General features: G+C 41.7%; 1 protein-coding gene across 3 annotated transcripts in view; it reads left to right on the top strand.

Moving 5' to 3' along the window:
• MELK (maternal embryonic leucine zipper kinase) overlaps nt 1-19,445 on the top strand; it is a 281,217-nt gene that overhangs the window by 69,954 nt on the left and 191,818 nt on the right. For all 3 annotated transcript variants that reach the window (XM_069237613.1, XM_069237628.1, XM_069237621.1), the window contains exon 3: nt 11,625-11,710. In XM_069237613.1, the coding sequence (XP_069093714.1) occupies nt 11,625-11,710 (86 nt within the window). The remainder of the gene's footprint in view (nt 1-11,624; nt 11,711-19,445) is intronic.

The raw sequence follows: 19,445 nt of genomic DNA, 5'->3' as shown, positions 1-19,445 counted from the left end.
CCCCCTTTTCCTCACACCAACCATGTGGTGTTTTCAGTAGAGCAGGTTGTTGCTATTAGCCTGAGTGCTTTTATACGACTAAACTTAGGTCTCTTTTGAAAGAAATATTATTTTCTGCTTTGAAACAAAATAGATCTACTTAAGTTCACTTTCTTTCCTGTGTAGACTTTGCAATTGCTAGTAGAATTTCTCCTTGCAGAACAACCCCTGGTTTTAACTAACTATGTTGGGGTTGTGGCATATACAGTCTCAGATAGTAGAAATACTGTCAAGTATGAGGTGCAAGGAAAAGTTATTTGAGTGTCTTCCTAGAAGTAGAAAAAGCCTTTTGGCTTGTGTGCTTTATTAGGCTTTATAGTTTCCAGCTTGGCCAGTGAAGTTCCTCGTAGTGCAGGAGGCACTGAACATGTTGAGCAAAGAGGGAACGTAGTCCAGTTGACTTGGGCCGAGTGACCTTACAGATCATTCGGCAGCTTCTGAAGTGGATTCTGGCAGGGAAGAGAAGCCAATGTAGTTGTCAAATTAGGAAAGATGTGTTTGAATGCTGTCTGGTTGGTGAACGGGGAACCTACCACATAAACTACTTTGGTGTTCTTGAGCACTAGCGAGACTAGTGAGCAATGTGTTGCCTCTGATTTCTGATAGGATAAAGACCTAGATTACGGACAGGCAGTTCGAAGGATGATGGACATTATTTTTTATGCTATTTGAAAGGCAGGAGTAATTGAAGCCATGGATTTAGCTGGATGAGCAAGAAGCCATCTAAGTTATTCTGTGAACTATTGCTCGATAATTCCCTCAGTTCCTCTGGCAAGGACATGCTCTGTCTTTCATTTGTTGAGTTTCAGATACACTGCAGCCATTCAGGTTTGAATAACAATCGGGCAGGATGTGAGTTTGAGGGTGTCACTGGCTGATCGCATTTAGAAGATTCCAGATTTATGAGTGGTGATCTCTAGCGCTGTTTTTTTTATTTTTTAGATCGAGCGAGCAAGCGATTTGACCTGTTGTAAGTATTGTGGGCCTCTAACCATGCCCACTGCACGCCCATTACACACATTCGTTCATGGGCTTGCCTTTCAAAAATCCTTTCATTGGTAAATGCTTTACCTTTGTTCCTCCTTGGGGAGGTTTTGTTACAGCCTTGCAGACTGTCCCTGTTACGTGGATAGTTGCACGATTGCTGATATGTTTGACTGTGAGCTGACTTCTTTTTCCTTCTGTGTCTCTCCTTTGTGCTCATGGTGCTTTGAATCAGCTTGCTTATGTCAACTAATGTTTTACTTTTCATGTTCAATTTACGTGGCAAGAAAAGTCCAGTTAGGAATTTATAGCGCCAATAGCTCTAAATGGAGCAAATGCGAGAGCCATTGCAAATGCTTGTTTTTAAACTTGATCCAGTTTGCATTTAAGCCTCAACTTTCTATCCTCAAAATATATTCAGTCCAAAGTTGAATAATTTCCACCACGTTACAAAATGGAAGATATCATTGAATAGTGATTTCATCTGGAGGGGTCTGAGAAAAACGCTTAAGATTTTATTTGACAATCAAAATAATAGCAAAAGTCTAAGCATCCCACATCTGCTCTCTTTGATTAGGTGAAATACAAATGGTCGGTAAAGATCAAAGTGTGAATTCCTTTTAACTGGCAATGCGACTCGTTAATATCTGTTTTCTTGACTAAAGTTAACCCTGTGTTTGTTAAGGGTGTTTCAGTTCTCCCAAAGTTGGCATATTGGTTGGTTTAAACACTACTCATTTGCTCTTCCTTTAGGAAGATGAAGAGCCTAAATGGAATCCTAGCACAGGATTGCTGTATAACTGCGATCCCTGTGCAAGAAGATGTTCAACAGGGTGTTTACCCTTCCTGAAAGATGTTCAGGGCTCCAAAAGTGAGAGCAGCCCCCGTTGTCCCACTTAACTCCACATCAGTAGCCACAAACTGCCCATCCACTAGCCCGGGAAGGATGGGGCAGATTCTGGCATTGAACCGCAATCTGAGGAAAGTCCATGGGCTGGTGAGATTTTTCTACCTGCTTCTTTGCATTTCACCTGCTTTTAACTAGAGGGCAATTTAACCTCCCACACACTTTTGGAAAAAAAAATTAAATATAAGTATCTTGCATCAAAATCACAAACACGATTTAAAAACTAAATGCATAAACCGTGTTTTATACCATTCTATCGCTTTTTTTGACGAAGATAGTTAATAAATTAAGATTCATTTACTGTTAAGTTTACAAAAGGTTTTACGACGTCAAACCTACACGAGGGCAAACGTCTTACTGAAGATTTTTAGAATCTTAAAATGATTGTTGCATACTTGCATACATTTTACCAATCCAGATTTGTACAATTTAACCACTTACAACACTTTGATCTAATAGATGCTCGTGTGTGCAAGTTTCCACCAACCATCCACCGGTTGCAGCGATTTGTGCAGTTAAAAGAAGTACTGTGGTGGGCTTTACACATAAACCTTACAATTCAAAAAGCATGACGGCCGTTATTATTATATTAAACGTTCGTTAAAGTGTGCTGCTTCAGAAGCCCTCGGTGGTTTACCAACTCTGAACAAGTTTACTTAGCAGTTTGTTCATATTCAGAGTAGCTTCTAGAATTAGTAACATTTTACAGAGTATTCAAATCTGGATCGCAAACACCCCTTCCTTTAGGAATTCTATATACCTCGTGGAATCTGAAACTTGCGGTTGCTACTTTTTTTTTTTTTTGCATTAAGTTTGAACTTTTGGCCAGCACAACTGCACACCCAGACTCCATGAATGTACAAATTGTGGCTTGCATGCGCTGCACATAGTTGTGGGTGGATACTGGGCACCACCTAACTCACCCAATGGCTGATGATTATATTGCACAATTTGCAGTGTGACCTTTACCCGAGAAAATATTTTTTTACTTGGCTCTCCACACCCTGGGCCCCACCGTAGTAATACTCCACGCCCTGGCATGCATTCTGAGTGCATATTGACACTGGCGTTGTGCTTGGAAAGGGCGATCATACACTGTCCAGAGCCTATAGTTGTAATTACAGATTCTTGTGAATTGCAGCATGCACTGGATCGAGGCTTGGAGCGCATGCTTTCTGAAGAAAGGCACGGCACCACCTCTCTCTGTATTAGCAGGCACTGAATCTAGAGTACCAGGCACCGTGTAACAAGTTCAGCATGTTAAGCCAAGAAGACCGGAGTTCCGCCAAATGTGACCACAGCCTTCAATCACTTGAAAATGTTAAAACAAAAACCAGACTTGGACGAGTGCATTTTCTCTTTTTATACACTTCGTCCATGTTCTGTACATCATAGTTAATTTGCTGGAAAAACACACATTGGCCAGCGTGCGAAGTCCTCGCAGGTCATGACCTTGCTTTTGAGACGATGCTTCTGGAAACAGAAGGTGCCACTCATTTGAAGAACGAAGCAGAACGCTAAAACTATAGGATTGCTTTGCAGACACTTTGGAAGGAATGGCCTACGACTGATGGATTGCATAAAGCAAGTTGGTGATGGGTGATACTAAGCTCTTTCTTTTTATTTCCCCCCGTATTCTTAAAAAAACAAAAACAAAAAAGCCTGCTTGCAAAAAGTCTTGACTGCTGTCCAAATACCAGTCTGAAATACCAATGTACCACGTATCCCCCAAGGCGCCCATCTTTGGGTATGTAAGTCAGCTTTAAATGTTTAGTCAACTCTTGCCTCATTTTTTTGATTGCTATGACACGTTTTGATCAATATTTAGGACGTTATTTCACTTGTCAAATGAACGCAGTTCAGCAAATTTCTTTGAGTATCCTAATAGCAGCACATAAATCATATTGCCAGTATTTCATTAAACAGAATGGATTTACATTATAATCACTTGACAAAAAGGATATTGTACAACTATACGCATGTTCCTTCTCAATGTAGCGAACAACTGTGACAGGCTTTCATTGTGCTTCCTGGCAGAAAAGGCATTTTGAGGAGTGCCGGAAACCTAAAGAAACACATGATCGAAGAAATTATTTTTAACTCGAGCGAATTCAAAGTTAAATGAACTGGGGAAAAACAGGATGTTAATTAAAATTATAGTGGACTAAGCAAACAATTTAAATTACAGCAAAAGAAAACCCAAATAATTGAACATTTGTAAAGATGGCCCACATCATCACACTGTTTGTTCTTTTAGGACCATTTAGTTTATTGTCCCTCCACTACAGCCCCTTGTTAAAAATTGATTGTTAACCCCTTTTACCCGGTCAATTTTTTTCCCTCCCTCGACTATGCTCCTACCAGTCCTTTTATTTTCGTTGTTCTCTTCCCCCTTCCCTTTTCCTGCTAGTAGCCCCAATAGCTTCTCTTCAGGGCTTTGCCCATCATTGTATCTATTTGTCTGCTTGTAATTCCCCCACCTTCTCTGTTTTGACTTCTCGTGCAAGACTTATATTCCTGTTCTCTTTTACTCATTCCCCATTGTTCAGTGTAATATCCTGTCACTCCCCTTGTTGTCTCATGACATCTCTGGTTTGCCCTAAGCCTTTCAGGTGCGGCTTCCTCGGCCCCTTCCTCCTACGCCAAATACATTTTGACTCTGCCTCTGCACCCCACCACTTGCCACTGTGAGAGATGATTCTAATATACTAGATGTGTGCTCAAAGTTGTGAACATTTTCGCATTCAAACAAAAGCATTGCACTTTACAAAACTATATTTTCTTGTGCTTGACTAAACTAGGCCTGATCTCCATCTTGAATCTAAATGCAGCCCGATGTATGTCCTTTCATTTCTCTTCACATTGCATGTAACAAAATATACACTGTGAAATACTCTGTATTGACTGGAAAAACTCCGAAATAAGCCTTTTGCTACATTCCGGTCTTTCTCTCTCTGCCCTGTAGACATATTCATGATGTGAATTTCATTGTAACTAGATTTGTATAGGTGCCATTAGGTCAAATCAGGTTGTATTAATATCCATTTAGGGGATGGTGTTAAATGGTATATTACATTTTATATTCTGATTTGTCAAAATGTCTAATGATGTAATCATCTTATGGTGACAATGTAAATTTGTCTATTTTGTTATATAAGACCCAGAGTCTGGTTTACCTGACTTTAGAGAGCTAAACCTAGTCAGTCTGTCACTCGCTTTGGACAGGGACTATATATACATATATACACACACACACACACACACACACACACACAATTCTCTGTGGTTTAACTACATCTGATTGAGCCTTATACTAATTCCCTTTATTGATTTAACATGCATTTTAAATAACTATTAGACCTGACACCCTTGGGTGGTAGCCCCCACAAAACTTATTACCATCACCCTCCCCTTCTGCTGAATAAGTGTTTGTTGGCTTTAGGACTCCACACTTCACCACTGCTAAACAGGGTTAAAGTGCCTGTGCTGTCTCCAGGTACAACTGGCTTACACCCAATTGGCACATTTAATTTACTTGTAAGTCCCAAGTAAAATGGTACTAAGTGTGCCCAAGGCCTGTAAATTAAATGGTACTTGTGGGCCTGCATCACTTTGTGCCACCCGCTATAGTAGCTTTTTAAAACCTTTCTCAGGTGTGCCACTGCAGCCTGTAGGCCAGTTTTAAACTACCAGTTCGACCTAACGCAATAAACTTTTGTCAGGGCTTAACCTTCCTTTTTTAATACACATAAGCCACTCCTAACATAGGCCATAAAGGCCCCCCCTGGCAGGGTGCATTGCATTTTAAAAAGTAGGACATGAAGGTTTAAGTTTTACATGTTCTGCTAGTGAAAAACTCCTAAAGTCTTTTTTCACTATTGCAAGACCCAACTCTTCCATTGGATAACATTTGGTACCCTTTTTACTCTTAATAAGAAATAACTCAAGTTTTGGGAGCAGATAGGAAAATGATTACTTGTAATTTAAATCCCGCTTTAAAGGTGGTCTTTAAGTCACAGTTTTGAAAATGACACTTTTAGAAAGCTGGCATTTTCTTATCTTTACCATTTGGTGCCTGCAGCCTGTTTCCTGGGTCACATGACAAGGTGCAGTTGCCCTTTGTGCATTCCTTCCAAATAGTGTGACTGGTGGTTTGCAGGATGTGCAATCCAGACACAATTTTTGGGGGAGGGAGAGAGGGGAGTACTTGCACTTCAGACACTGCCTCAGCGCACACACGAGAAAGTTTACTAACCTTTAGTGATTCCAGACTTCCTGGGACCAGGGCAGGGAGGCAGGAAATTCCAGATGCTTGTATGGGGAGGGAGGGCTAGAGGACGACTCCAGGAGATTCTTCCATTTTAAAGTTGGCACCAGGTGTACACTTAGGACCCTCACCTACTCTTTGATCACTCCTGGACCTGTGGAAAACTCAGGGGACTGCTGAGAATAGGACCTGCTCCTTGAACCAAGAACCATCACAGTAGCTTCAAGGGCTAGCTGACGAGCCTCTTGTTCTGAGCTACAGGGACATAACCAGCTTCAGAGGCTTTCCTGCAACTGCACAGCTGACCTGCTTTTCTGTACCTGCAAATTGACCTACATGAGTCTTGATGGCCTTTGCTGGAATGAGTTGCTGATTCCTCCCCCGCCCCCCCCCCCCCCCCCCCCCCCACCCCCACAGAAGTGCCTTCCAGGTCCTTGGGCTCTTGGCTGGTATCTGATAGAGGTCCTCCTGGCCTAACTAAAGGTTCCATCAAATCCAGCACGAAGTGATGCGTAACCTTGCCGCACAGCTGCAAGCTTCATCAGAACCGATGCAATGCACTGCAAAGCCTTACTGCATAGCTTCATCGGAAATGACGCTGATGACTCCAAGCCTCACAACATAACACTGCGGAGATTGCATACCATAGACCAGGTTCAATCTTCAGCTGGTCTGTGCTCCATTGCAGTCAGCCTGAGCATGTGACTTTGTCCCAGTCCAGCACAACCAGATATCCGTAGTTGGCCTTTGCACCTTATAGCGCAGGTTTTTTTTTCTTTTTCTTTTTCTAATCCTTTAAAACTCTATATCCCCTGTTCTGCTGAATGGGTTTTTGTTGTTTTGGTGTCTAATTAAGTAACTTTGTGGTTCACTCTGACGAGGATTGTGGCTGTTGCTTGAGTAGGGTTTCAACCCCATCAGCCAACACCCCAGTTTCTCACACTAACTGTTTTTGCCTTCTGTATTGCACTTTTAAAACTATTTGATACACCTTCATGGTTTCTACCTTTATTGATCCTGAGCCTTTTTATGTCCTATGGCCTATTTCATGCTGTTTAATTACTGATGAGTTTAATGGGCCTATTACCTTATCTGTTCTTGAGGATAACACCGCCCTGATCCTGTGAGGACGCTTTACTTATTATCGAACACATTTCCTAAACTGGGTTGCAAGTTGATTTTTGATTGGTTGTGAAAGTCCTTCTATCTGTGTAAGTGATATTTAAAATATTAGCCCTGCGTGTGCACCATTGCAAATGTGAGCAACGCCCCCAAGTCTGGTTTGAAAACAAACCTGTGCAGAAATTCCCAAGCAAGATTTTGGGTGAACCTTTCAGTATTTGTTGCTGCTGTTTTCTTTTACTTAATAAATCCTTTTCAACAGAGAATTGCTTACTATATGTGATCATGCACAACTATTCTACTTGTGTAAGACTTTCACACACAAATTGAGAAATATAGATGTGGCCTAATGGGCAGAACTTTTGATTTTGGATCCAAGACCTGGGTTTGAGTCCCACTGTTCCCTCAAAAACTCTTGAATAAGGTCAAATTACTTAATCGCCCATACTTTTAATAAAAATGAATCTGACTTTGAGTAATGTAATCTAGTGTTAAAGTAAAGTGCACCAATGCCTTTGGGCCAGTTAATTTTTATTTTTATTTTTATATTTGTGTGTGTGTGTGTGTGTGTGTGTGTGTGTGTGTGTGTGTGTGTGTGTGTGTATATATAGATATAGATATATATATATATATATGTGTGTGTATGATGTCTGTTAACAGTAGGTAGTTATAGTTGAGACCTAGTTTCCATAGATTTTTTTTTTTTTTTTTTTTAGTTTTTTTTTTTTTTTTACTTCTCTATACCTGTGGCATCGCTTGATGAATCTTTACAAAATTGTCCAAAAAAAGTGTGTTGTGATTCTTGTTGTATACAAAGTTTCATGATGATCCGTCAAGCGGGGCTGAGAGAAACTGGGGGTAAAAAAACTTGTGTTTCATTGTTAATTCCCATAGGACTTTTAAACATGACTCCAGCTCAAAATTACATCAGATTTGGCGGAAAGGTAGCGTCCTTACACGATTACACTTTGCTTATTTGGCGTAAATGCGTTTGGTAGTTTTCGACACATTAAAGGGAAAATACATTTGTGTATTTGTACTATTCGAGAAGATGACTTCTTGAATAATAAGAACTTGTACAAAGAGCTTCAGAGCTCTGATTGTCTGCCAACACTTCAAACTAGGAAGTGTTGCTACCCATCTTGGGACTCTGCTTCAGTCAAGTCCCCCCAAAAAAAGAGGCCAGGGTAGGTACACCCTGACCCCTTAGCTCTGGTGCTGAGGTCCCAGGGGGACCTGCCAGGCCAAAAAGAAGCACTTTTTATTTAAAAAAAAGAGGAAAAAAAAAGTTTTAGTGTGGCCTGGCTCAGAGTTGGGTGGTTATAGGGTGTTGGTCGCAAGTCCTGGTCGTGGCCAAAAGCCCTGCTCAGCGGTGGTTGGATTAACATATAGTAATTGAAAATACTTTACATTGGAAAAAAAACATAGAAATTCACTGAAAAAAAAAAAAAAACAGTTACAGGTACGTTCATAGTTCGTTTCTGAATGTACTCGTCCAAAACCTTAGAAATTCAGCAGTTTGTTATTTCAAGTAATAAGCCCTAAGGTAACTATAACTCGTCCCCTTGCCACGCACTGCTAATTAACCCAGAATTTACAGCACTCATGACAACTTTTTATTAAACATTAGAAATTAAACTATTGAAGAAAAAACTGCATGGCGGGGGCGCGAGTTAGTTACTTTGGGGCAGTGCGTTATTGTTGCTTGAAATAACTCTAACTGCACTCTAACTATAACTGTTGAATTTGTATGAGTAAATTCAGAATGTCCCTGTGACCTTAGTGTTTTTTAAGTGTTTATATGTATGTGTACATATATACATACTGAAAGAACCAAAGGTTACTGGGACGTTATACTTAGGCTGACGTTTTACCTGTACAAAACCATAGAAATTCAGCTGTTATAGTTCTACTTCTCTGACACTGGGGAGCTTCACTGATATACTCCTTTCTTCCCTTAAGAAGAACGCCTGCACTCGGAATTGTAAGTCATCCATGTTTATTCAACTAGCGCTAGTTACAGAATTTCAAATATTCTTTCACGGTGCTTGCCACAGAAAACGTGCTATGGCCCCTAGTTCAGCCTTTATCAAGCATGTTCTTTATAAATATTGGAACTGCTTGGAGCTGGGTTGCGTAACCATTGACCCCAGTGAGGAAACTGTAAGACTGTGTTATTTTTAAATCTGCACTCGTGTTAAGGAATGATTTTGCCTAAAATCAAAAGATTTTGCTATTTTGCAGTATTTCGTCTGTCAACTCAATTGATACCACTTGGTGATTACAAATGACATTTGATATGGCACTTTGGAGTTGATAAAGGCTGAACTAGAAGCCAAAACGCGTTCTCTGTGGCAAGCACCTTGAAAGAAGATTTTAAATTCTGTAACTGGCACTATTTGAATAAACATGGATGACTTACAATTCCGAGTGCAGGCGTTCTGCTTCCAGCCTGCACCACCAGCTTTTAGGCTGCTCACCAGCATGACCGCAAGATAAGTGGAAATATATAGATATGCGAAAATTACTTGTAAAAACATCACAATTTTTCAGAATTGTTCTGATTTTAGTGAATAGATGGCAAAGGTCGGCAACCCACTCTGAAAACTGTTCCAGCAGCAGACTCCAGAGCAGTACACCTTCTGCCACTTTTTTGGGCAGATCAATAGCTTGGCCCTAGTTTGATATTGAAGAGCGTGGTCAAAGTGACTTTTAGAAGCAGTTGCTATTATTACTTTGAAAAATCGCTCCTGCCATCATGTCCATTAAAGGTAGGTGGTCGTGAAAGTTTGTTCTTAAAAATTCGGTTGTGGTTTTAAAAAAGCTTGAAGCTTGAGAAGCACTGATCTATCAGATAATCAAAAAGCGTGGATGTCCCTGCATTCGCCATTTAGTTTCTGTCTGGGCTGTGCAGTGTCCATGCCATCTCTCTCTGTGGCATTCTCCCTCTATATGTTGACCACTTAGAATTTCCCATGTCCTTTTTTTCGCCTCGGGCTTCGCTCCTCTCCCTGTTCCTTGTTGGATGCATCTTAATGGCCTTTTTTTTCTCACTAACATTCTAAAGGCTGTGCTCTGACCCATCACATCTTAAGCTCGGACCCCTTTCTGTTCTTTTCTCCTCTGTTCTTTTCTCCTCCTAGGGCTGTCTTAATTGTAAACTGCATTTTCTTTTTCACCTTTTCTCCTCCATCGTTGCGGAGTGTTAAGACCTTGCACCTTCCTCTTAAGCTCCTTCTATTCTCTGTAGGCTTCTCTGTAGGCTTCCTCTGCTTGTGTCCCTAGCTCTCTTTAGTACTCATATTTAAATCTCAGCATGCCAAGATGTGCCTTGGGCCCTTCCCGCCTCCGCTAGCCCCTGCCTGCAAACTCCCCTGTGTGATATGGCGAAAGGGCTTTACCTCCGTGCTTCCTCCTCCAGTGAGTACCTAACTTGGACATTCTTTTTTCTTTAAACCATCCCTCGCCACATATACTGATCTCTTTAGGATTTTCTGGCAGGGTTATTTGATATCCTTTCCCTGAACGGTAGAACATTATGTTGGCTGAGTTGTACAAATACAGTTTCAGGACGCCCTGTTGCCTGTGTTTACTAGTTAGAGGCGCCTGCTAATGACTCTTACTTGTTAATCTTCTGTTAGAGCTTTAGGTCAGAGACTTTACCACTGAACTGCATCCCCCGCCTCCCCCTAAATAACAGAAGAATAGTTTAGGTCACGGCCGCTGGAAAAATCCATCATCCTCTACCCTTTCTGATGAAGTGACTGGAATTCTTTAGATCGCCTTCCTACTTTTAATCTCGGATATTTTCTGGGATTCATATGTGCTGTACAACAGACGTGCACTTTTCAGCAAAACTGTACCAATATTTCTTTGCATTTTTCATTTGGGTAAACTTTATGGAAGTTTAGAGAAGGAGCAGTTCCTGTTTACATGCGACAGACTTCCATTTTATGGGAACTGACGTACCGTTGAAGTAATTCAGAACAAGTTAATACTCCGTTTCATAAACCTAGAGATCTCCATAGCGGAACAGGCAGGTCGCTGACTTTAAACGTCCAGCTATACAGCTATGGCTCCAGTCCCTTGATAAGGCTAATTTCATGTTAAAACATGCATGTTATTCCCTCCACGTAATCATTGCAATGTGTACTTCACTCCTGTATGTTAAACTAGCAGCAGTTATAAGTTATTGTTCATCAGACATGTTCAGTGATTGTATCTCGTTTGTGAATTCATTACACCATAATTATTTTAGTGATATCTGTGCGCTTATCTTAGACTTGTCTTTTGTGCAACGTACAGGTGGGTTTGCAAAGGTTAAACTTGCTCGTCATCTCCTTACTGGTGAAAAAGTGGCAGTGAAAATTATGGACAAAATTGCACTCGGGGTAAGTTCTTTGCCGCTTATCATGAGCTGAGCTGAAAGGTGGATGTCTCCTGAATAATTCACTGCACACAAAGATGTGTCCATATAAGAAAACCTTGCTTTTTGTTTAAAGAAAACGTCCCTAATTGATGGTGTGAAATGTCTTCCAGAAGTAGTCTTGAATTAATCAATATGGGTTTGATCTTGTCTTGCCAAGCTACTCACTCTGATAATGGACAACGCAACTTAAGTCTTATTTGATAAAGCAATGTTTTTGGTGTTTACTCTTATGTTCAGTTGGTGTTTGATATATTTGCTGCTTCTCTATCAACCGAGAAATGTTTATTTCCGGCAAAGCAAGGCAGCCATTAAAGAACCTAAGCAACAATAACCGCCCTACACGTAGAACAAGTGGGGCAGGCACGAGTCAGTCACCCCAGAGGTCTACGAATCCCTTTCGGTTTATAGCTGCAAGTATAAGCTTCGCATCCAGAGCTTGCTAATTAAGTACAAAAGTAACCTATACCGGCGGTTACGAGATGCTGGGGGAACGGGGCGGGGACGAGGGGTGAAATCGCATGTAATTAAGTCTAAACTTGCATTCAGACTGGCATGAAACCAGTATGTGTAATTGCAAAGACACCATACAGTCCCGAGGTTATTATTCAAAAGGGACATTTACAATGCATTGTAGGAGTGAACTGGATTTGGCGAAAAGAAAATGCAGTTTCCCAAAATGTTTGTTTCTCTGTTTCATAGGAGAGAGCACCGTCCACTTCCTGTCCTGCCGCACCCCACCATATAGCTAAGTTCTGAGCACGCATATTAAGCAGAAGATGACAAAGGGCGCAGTGGTAGTTCACCTTAGAAAGGAAAGGCACTTGGTGATTGCCACAAGGCACAATTTCAAATGTGGAGGTTACAATGTGGCACCTACTCTTGGGGCCACAGGTGGGTGGCAGTAGATGTGGGACCTCCCTTACTTGAGCTGCTCAGCTGAGAGCATTGTGCGGTGGGAGGCAGTCCTGGGTGGCAGCACCAGGGCCAAGCCGCATTCTCTCACCAGCAGAATACAAAGCGAATGATTTATTGATTCTTCAGAAGGTGGCTCTGGATTCTGGCTATTGATTGAATCAAAGTACTGACCCCTAAAATGAGTTCTGACGTTCGCTGGCAAACATCGGCACAAAGAAAATAGAGTGTATTTGTTGAGTACAACATTCACAAGCAAGAAAAGCTCTTGATGCTTATAAACGGCGAATGGATTTTTTTTTAATCTAATTCGGATATACCCTTTTTATCGACCTAGGGTGGATGGTGTTGTATGTGTTGTGTACAGGGAGTGCAGAATTATTAGGCAAATGAGTATTTTGACCACATCATCCTCTTTATGCATGTTGTCTTACTCCAAGCTGTATAGGCTCGAAAGCCTACTACCAATTAAGCATATTAGGTGATGTGCATCTCTGTAATGAGAAGGGGTGTGGTCTAATGACATCAACACCCTATATCAGGTGTGCATAATTATTAGGCAACTTCCTTTCCTTTGGCAAAATGGGTCAAAAGAAGGACTTGACAGGCTCAGAAAAGTCAAAAATAGTGAGATATCTTGCAGAGGGATGCAGCACTCTTAAAATTGCAAAGCTTCTGAAGCGTGATCATCGAACAATCAAGCGTTTCATTCAAAATAGTCAACAGGGTCGCAAGAAGCGTGAGGAAAAACCAAGGCGCAAAATAACTGCCCATGAACTGAGAAAAGTCAAGCGTGCATCTCCCACGATGCCACTTGCCACCAGTTTGGCCATATTTCAGAGCTGCAACATCACTGGAGTGCCCAAAAGCACAAGGTGTGCAATACTCAGAGACATGGCCAAGGTAAGAAAGGCTGAAAGACGACCATCACTGAACAAGACACACAAGCTGAAACGTCAAGACTGGGCCAAGAAATATCTCAAGACTGATTTTTCTAAGGTTTTATGGACTGATGAAATGAGAGTGAGTCTTGATGGGCCAGATGGATGGGCCCGTGGCTGGATTGGTAAAGGGCAGAGAGCTCCAGTCCGACTCAGATGCCAGCAAGGTGGAGGTGGAGTACTGGTTTGGGCTGGTATCATCAAAGATGAGCTTGTGGGGCCTTTTCGGGTTGAGGATGGAGTCAAGCTCAACTCCCAGTCCTACTGCCAGTTCCTGGAAGACACCTTCTTCAAGCAGTGGTACAGGAAGAAGTCTGCATCCTTCAAGAAAAACATGATTTTCATGCAGGACAATGCTCCATCACACGCGTCCAAGTACTCCACAGCGTGGCTGGCAAGAAAGGGTATAAAAGAAGGAAATCTAATGACATGGCCTCCTTGTTCACCTGATCTGAACCCCATTGAGAACCTGTGGTCCATCATCAAATGTGAGATTTACAAGGAGGGAAAACAGTACACCTCTCTGAACAGTGTCTGGGAGGCTGTGGTTGCTGCTGCACGCAATGTTGATGGTGAACAGATCAAACCACTGACAGAATCCATGGATGGCAGGCTTTTGAGTGTCCTTGCAAAGAAAGGTGGCTATATTGGTCACTGATTTTTTCTTGTTTTGTTTTTGAATGTCAGAAATGTATATTTGTGAATGTTGAGATGTTATATTGGTTTCACTGGTAATAATAAATAATTGAAATGGGTATACATTTTTTTTTGTTGAGTTGCCTAATAATTATGCACAGTAATAGTCACCTGCACACACAGATATCCCCCTAACATAGCTAAAACAAAAAACAAACTAAAAACTACTTCCAAAAATATTCAGCTTTGATATTAATGAGTTTTTTGGGTTCATTGAGAACATGGTTGTTGTTCAATAATAAAATTAATCCTCAAAAATACAACTTGCCTAATAATTCTGCACTCCCTGTATAATTGCGCGTGAGTGGCGCATGTGAGAATGTTGTGAATGGAAGAATGTGAACGAGGGATGGAACGTGGTGAAAGGCAGTTGGAGATGGAGCTGGTCAGAGAAGGATCTTAGATATGCTGCTGGGACTGTTGGGGCTGAATTGTTTTATACTTGGACAATAAAATATATAATCAACAAAGGATACATACGGTTGGAGTCGTATTAACTACAGATGGAATGCTGAATTAGCTGAGATTCAATCCTTTGACTATGGGTGTCAACAGATCCCAGGAATGCATACATTCGTTCACTAAGCCACCAGCCCCAGTTTTGACCAAATCGTCTCAGTACAGTACAACATAGGCAATAGTAGGGCAAAGATCAACTCGAGTAGTAGTAAACGAGTGGTAGTAACCTAGATCAGGGACAGCAGCATGGCAATCTTTACCCACATAAAACAGGAAGCTGAGGACATATCTGTAGGGGCCTTTCAAGAGCAGTAGTCATATGAGTGCTTCCAAACGGGTGGTAGGTCAGGAACTGACTGTCACGTGTCAGACTCTGTTCTAGCCATACTGGCTCGTTAGAGCAAGAGGCTCTCAGAAGATCTTTGTCCAACTGCATACTGGTAGTCTTCTGAGAAGGGTATGTGGAATATGCAGTAGCAATGCAATCTTCACTCGCAAACCCAAAATAAAATACAAGTATGGCTGTAGGATTAGCTTGCCTCACAACAAGCATGGCCTTCACCCGTGCAGTGTCGCGTAACCTGGGACTAGCCCAGGCCTATAAGGTTTGGTTTTCCTACCCACGGGTGCCTGGACTGAGTTGAGTGCCTTGTCACTTGAGCAGAGGCGTCCTGGTTATTGAAGCCCACACAGTTCACCGAACATGCTGGCCGGTGTGTTGTATGTGCTTCATGGATTAATAATAGTCCTGTAGAGGGCTCAGGGGTGAAAGAAAATAGGAAAAATCCAAACCAATTTTCGTTCTTTCGAATAGCACAGTCCAGCACTGCACTAAGACACGGCACTATATATCTTTGAGTGTTTTATTTCAACAGTATAGTCCGGTTGCCTAGTGCATGGGTAATAGTCGCAGAGAACATAAATGGCACTTATGCCTGTTACTTGCAGCAAGATTAAAATGAAACGTTTTAACAAAATAAGAATAGTCCTAGCAGCCTATCACCCTAAAGACCACGTTTATGCGCTACAGTTTAAAAGCATAGAAGTGGAGTAGCTGGCTTGCTGATATAATTTCTTGGGGCCTAGCGCACTGCATAGCCTTCACAGCATATCAGCTGTGGTTATCAGACCTCAGCCAGGAGAGTGTTCCTTGGGGAGGAAAACAGACTATCAGCTGGGCTATCAATTTTTGTGATAGCAATGTCATTATTTAGATTAACGGACACTTTCACAAGTTCTGTGAAATACCTGGAGAGTAAAGACCCCCGGCCCTCACACACAGGTCTGACCTCTGAGTGGACACCTTCCGAATTAAGGAGTCCGTAGAGAGGACGCAGGGAATCCTGCCCAATACAGATTTTGGGCGATAACGGATGGGTTTGTCAGGAGGTCCGATGCTCTGTGATTCTGACGGCACAGTGATAGCAGACGGCTTCACCCGGTACATATACATGTGAACCAATGCGGTTTGAAAATCTGTGCGCTTTTTTTTTTCCATTAGTGCATTTCCCTGTCATTCTTTGGCATTAACTGATGGTTACGGTAAACTCCTGCCGGTTACATAATGCGGTGGTAGTATGTGTACTAGACGATTTAGAACTATTCCTTGTCTTCCAGTGACCCGATGAGGCAGTTTCACAGACGGGCTGAAATGGATTCACAGTTTTTGAAGGAGTCCAATAGAACAGAACTTATTTAGATTAGGGATAGCAAGGTAATTAGGTCTTTTGGACCCGGACCTTGGCAGAGATCGGACTACCTTCAAGTGGATTCAGTAACCAAAGGACAGGTTGCAACCACCTCAACATTAACTTATGAAGTCACAAGGAATTTTGCTGTCCTCGAATGTGGATTGAACATATATATATATATATATATATATATATATATATATATATATATATATATATATATATATATTATTTTATGCTACATAGTTGGTTTTGAGGGGGTGGTATGGCAGCATTGACTAATCATCTAAAAAAAAACATTTGCTGAATAAATGTATGTCCAGTGACAAAGGGTCATTGGGGCAAAGTAACTGTTAAATGTACCCACTTATGTTTCCACTTTTTTGTGGTTTATGTTTATCCCTGGAACTGAGGGGTTATTTGGGCATTACCCTTATTTGATTTTTGGGAATATAGACCAAAGTCTTCCAGGCTAATTTAATGTGCTCAACATGCAGACATAGTAGGTGGAGGAGTCGAAATCTTTTGGGTTGAAGATTGGTGATACTAGCTTTCAAAATAAAAATCTAGGGAGAAAACACCTTATATGTAAACAGGTAACTGGATTGCACCTTTCCCATTTGCCACCAGATGAGTGCATTTTAGGAATACTTCTTGGCCTTCCTTTCTAGAAACCGTGCAAACCCTGATAACCCAGTACTTCTAGGATCCATAATTGAACATACCAGGGGCAACTGAATTATTCGGATAATCTAGCAAAATACAGACCCACTAATAGTAGGAATCAAGCGGCCGGATTCAGAGTGCTAACTAAGTTCTGTTGTGGCCCTCTACTAGGAAGGTGCCTTTGTGGTGTTTAGTGCAAGGAAGGTTAGAGCAGGACTGCAGTGTGGGAGGTCATGGTAGTAGAAACCGGGATTCAGTGTCTTCACTCTGAGGGTGTTTTTCACCCAGTAGCACGCAGAAATGGCTGGCAACCTGTTTCTGACTTGCGTTGTTTTATTTTTTATTTTTTTTAATGATTTTTTTTTTCCAGTGTTGGTAATGAGGCAGGGAGAAGTTCGGGTTGTAATGAGATACTTATTTTCAATTCAACTCATCGAGAGCTAATATTAGTATCTACATCAGACAGTATTATATTAGTGGCCACTGTATGTAAGGTGACTACCAGCGATCACCCCGGTGCATCAGGCAGGGTTTCCAGCAGTAATGTAATAAATGCTTTTGTTACTACGGAACACCTCTACATGGATGATACTTAACATCCATAGCTTCAATTCCTCTGGTACCAAGGCAATAACATATGCTAACAGTCTCCACATGACCATATGATTTATCACTCAAATATCCGCGTTAAACATATTTTGAAAATTCAGCCTTTTTTCTTAAAATATCAGCTTATGAGCTCTGAAAATGAACAAATTCTAGTCTGGAATACACACTCAATTTTTGCGTATGTGAATTAATCCATTTAAGCAAAAGCTTCTGATTTAGTAGTCTAGGCTGCACACAGAAGAGTTACTTACAGGTAGCTGGAGGGCTACCAGTAGCTCAGAAGCTACTTGTTGAAGAAGCCTGGTAGCAGTATGGTTAGCGTGAATATGTTGGTTTCTAGCACAGGTGTACCCATTCGTAACATAGTGATTAATAGTTGCTAGCTAATAGAAGCACTTGGCTTCGAAGGAGGGCTGGTCAGCCTTGTAACCTTAAAGTTACAAAAAACATGTTGAAGAGTGACCAAGCTGGATGTCTGAAGAAGGGATGGTTGGGATACTTTCCAAAACCTACTGTACACTACGTCATCAATGTTTTGGCATGGAGAGATATTGACTCACTCTGCACATGAGCGTGCTTTGGGATGGTTACATTTTTACTCTATTGTGGTGGCATTCTTAATGCACATCACACTGTATTAAAAATGTCACTGTCAATGAAAGCTATCAAAACTGTATACAATTCCTACTTGCATCAGACCATGAGGATGAACAATTGTTTGCATAGAATGTTGGGGAAGGCACCTTGGGTGGAATAACCAGGCCAGCCTTCAACGTCTTTTGCTTTATAAAGATGGGGACTGCCAGGCTGGCTGTTGTGTAAATGTAAATATCGTACCACTTAGAAGTTAACTTCTTTGAGCTTCTTATGTTATTGGATTACCAGCATACTTGCCTGAACTCTTTGGATTCAGAGACTAACATATGATGGAGGCTATATTATGTAAAGTGCCCTAGAGTGCAATGGATGTGTGTGTGGTAGTTTTCTGCTCCTGGGGCCACTGGGTGCCCTAGAGTTGTTCATATCAGTAATGGGGCACAATGTCTCTATTTGCAGCTCAAGCCTTATTTTGCATTGTGACCTGGGGTCAGGCAGGGTGTATGAGACTACCGTCTGTGCCCCAGAGGCACTATGATAGGGGCTGCAGATGCTTGTGCGGCCTCTTTTGTAATATTGATAGTGCTAGCACACATGTAGCGTCATCGCTCTCTCAAGAGTGCGTTTCCTCTTTTGCACGGGGTGTGGCCCCATGCAAATGAGGGAATCACTTTGGCTCGGCACCTGTGTCTTATTACAAATGCGGGTGCCGAGGAAAGAAAACCTTTAGGGGGGCGCACTGACCATGCCTGATGTGAGAAAGTAGCCTCTTTCTAGCCTTGTTACCCCCACTTTGGGCCTGTTTGTGAGTGTATGTCGGGGTGTTTTCACTGTCTCACTGGTATCCTGCTTGCCAGTGCTCATAGTGAAAGCCCTATGTTTGTTATGTGTCACTGGGACCCTGCTAGTCAGGACCCCAGTGCTCATAAGTTTGTGACCTATAGGTATGTGTTCCCTGTGTGATGCCGAACTGTCTCACTGAGGCTCTGCTAATCAGAACCTCAGTGGTTATGCTCTCTCATTTCTTTCCAAATTGTCACTAACAGGCTAGTGACCAATTTTACCAATTTACATTGGCTTACTGGAACACCCTTACAATTCCCTAGTATATGGTACTGAGGTACCC

Source organism: Pleurodeles waltl, chromosome 1_2, assembly GCF_031143425.1.
Source record: "Pleurodeles waltl isolate 20211129_DDA chromosome 1_2, aPleWal1.hap1.20221129, whole genome shotgun sequence".
NCBI lineage: Eukaryota > Metazoa > Chordata > Amphibia > Caudata > Salamandridae > Pleurodeles > Pleurodeles waltl.
Note: the sequence above shows the minus strand (reverse complement) of the source record. Positions and strands in the feature narration are given on the sequence as shown.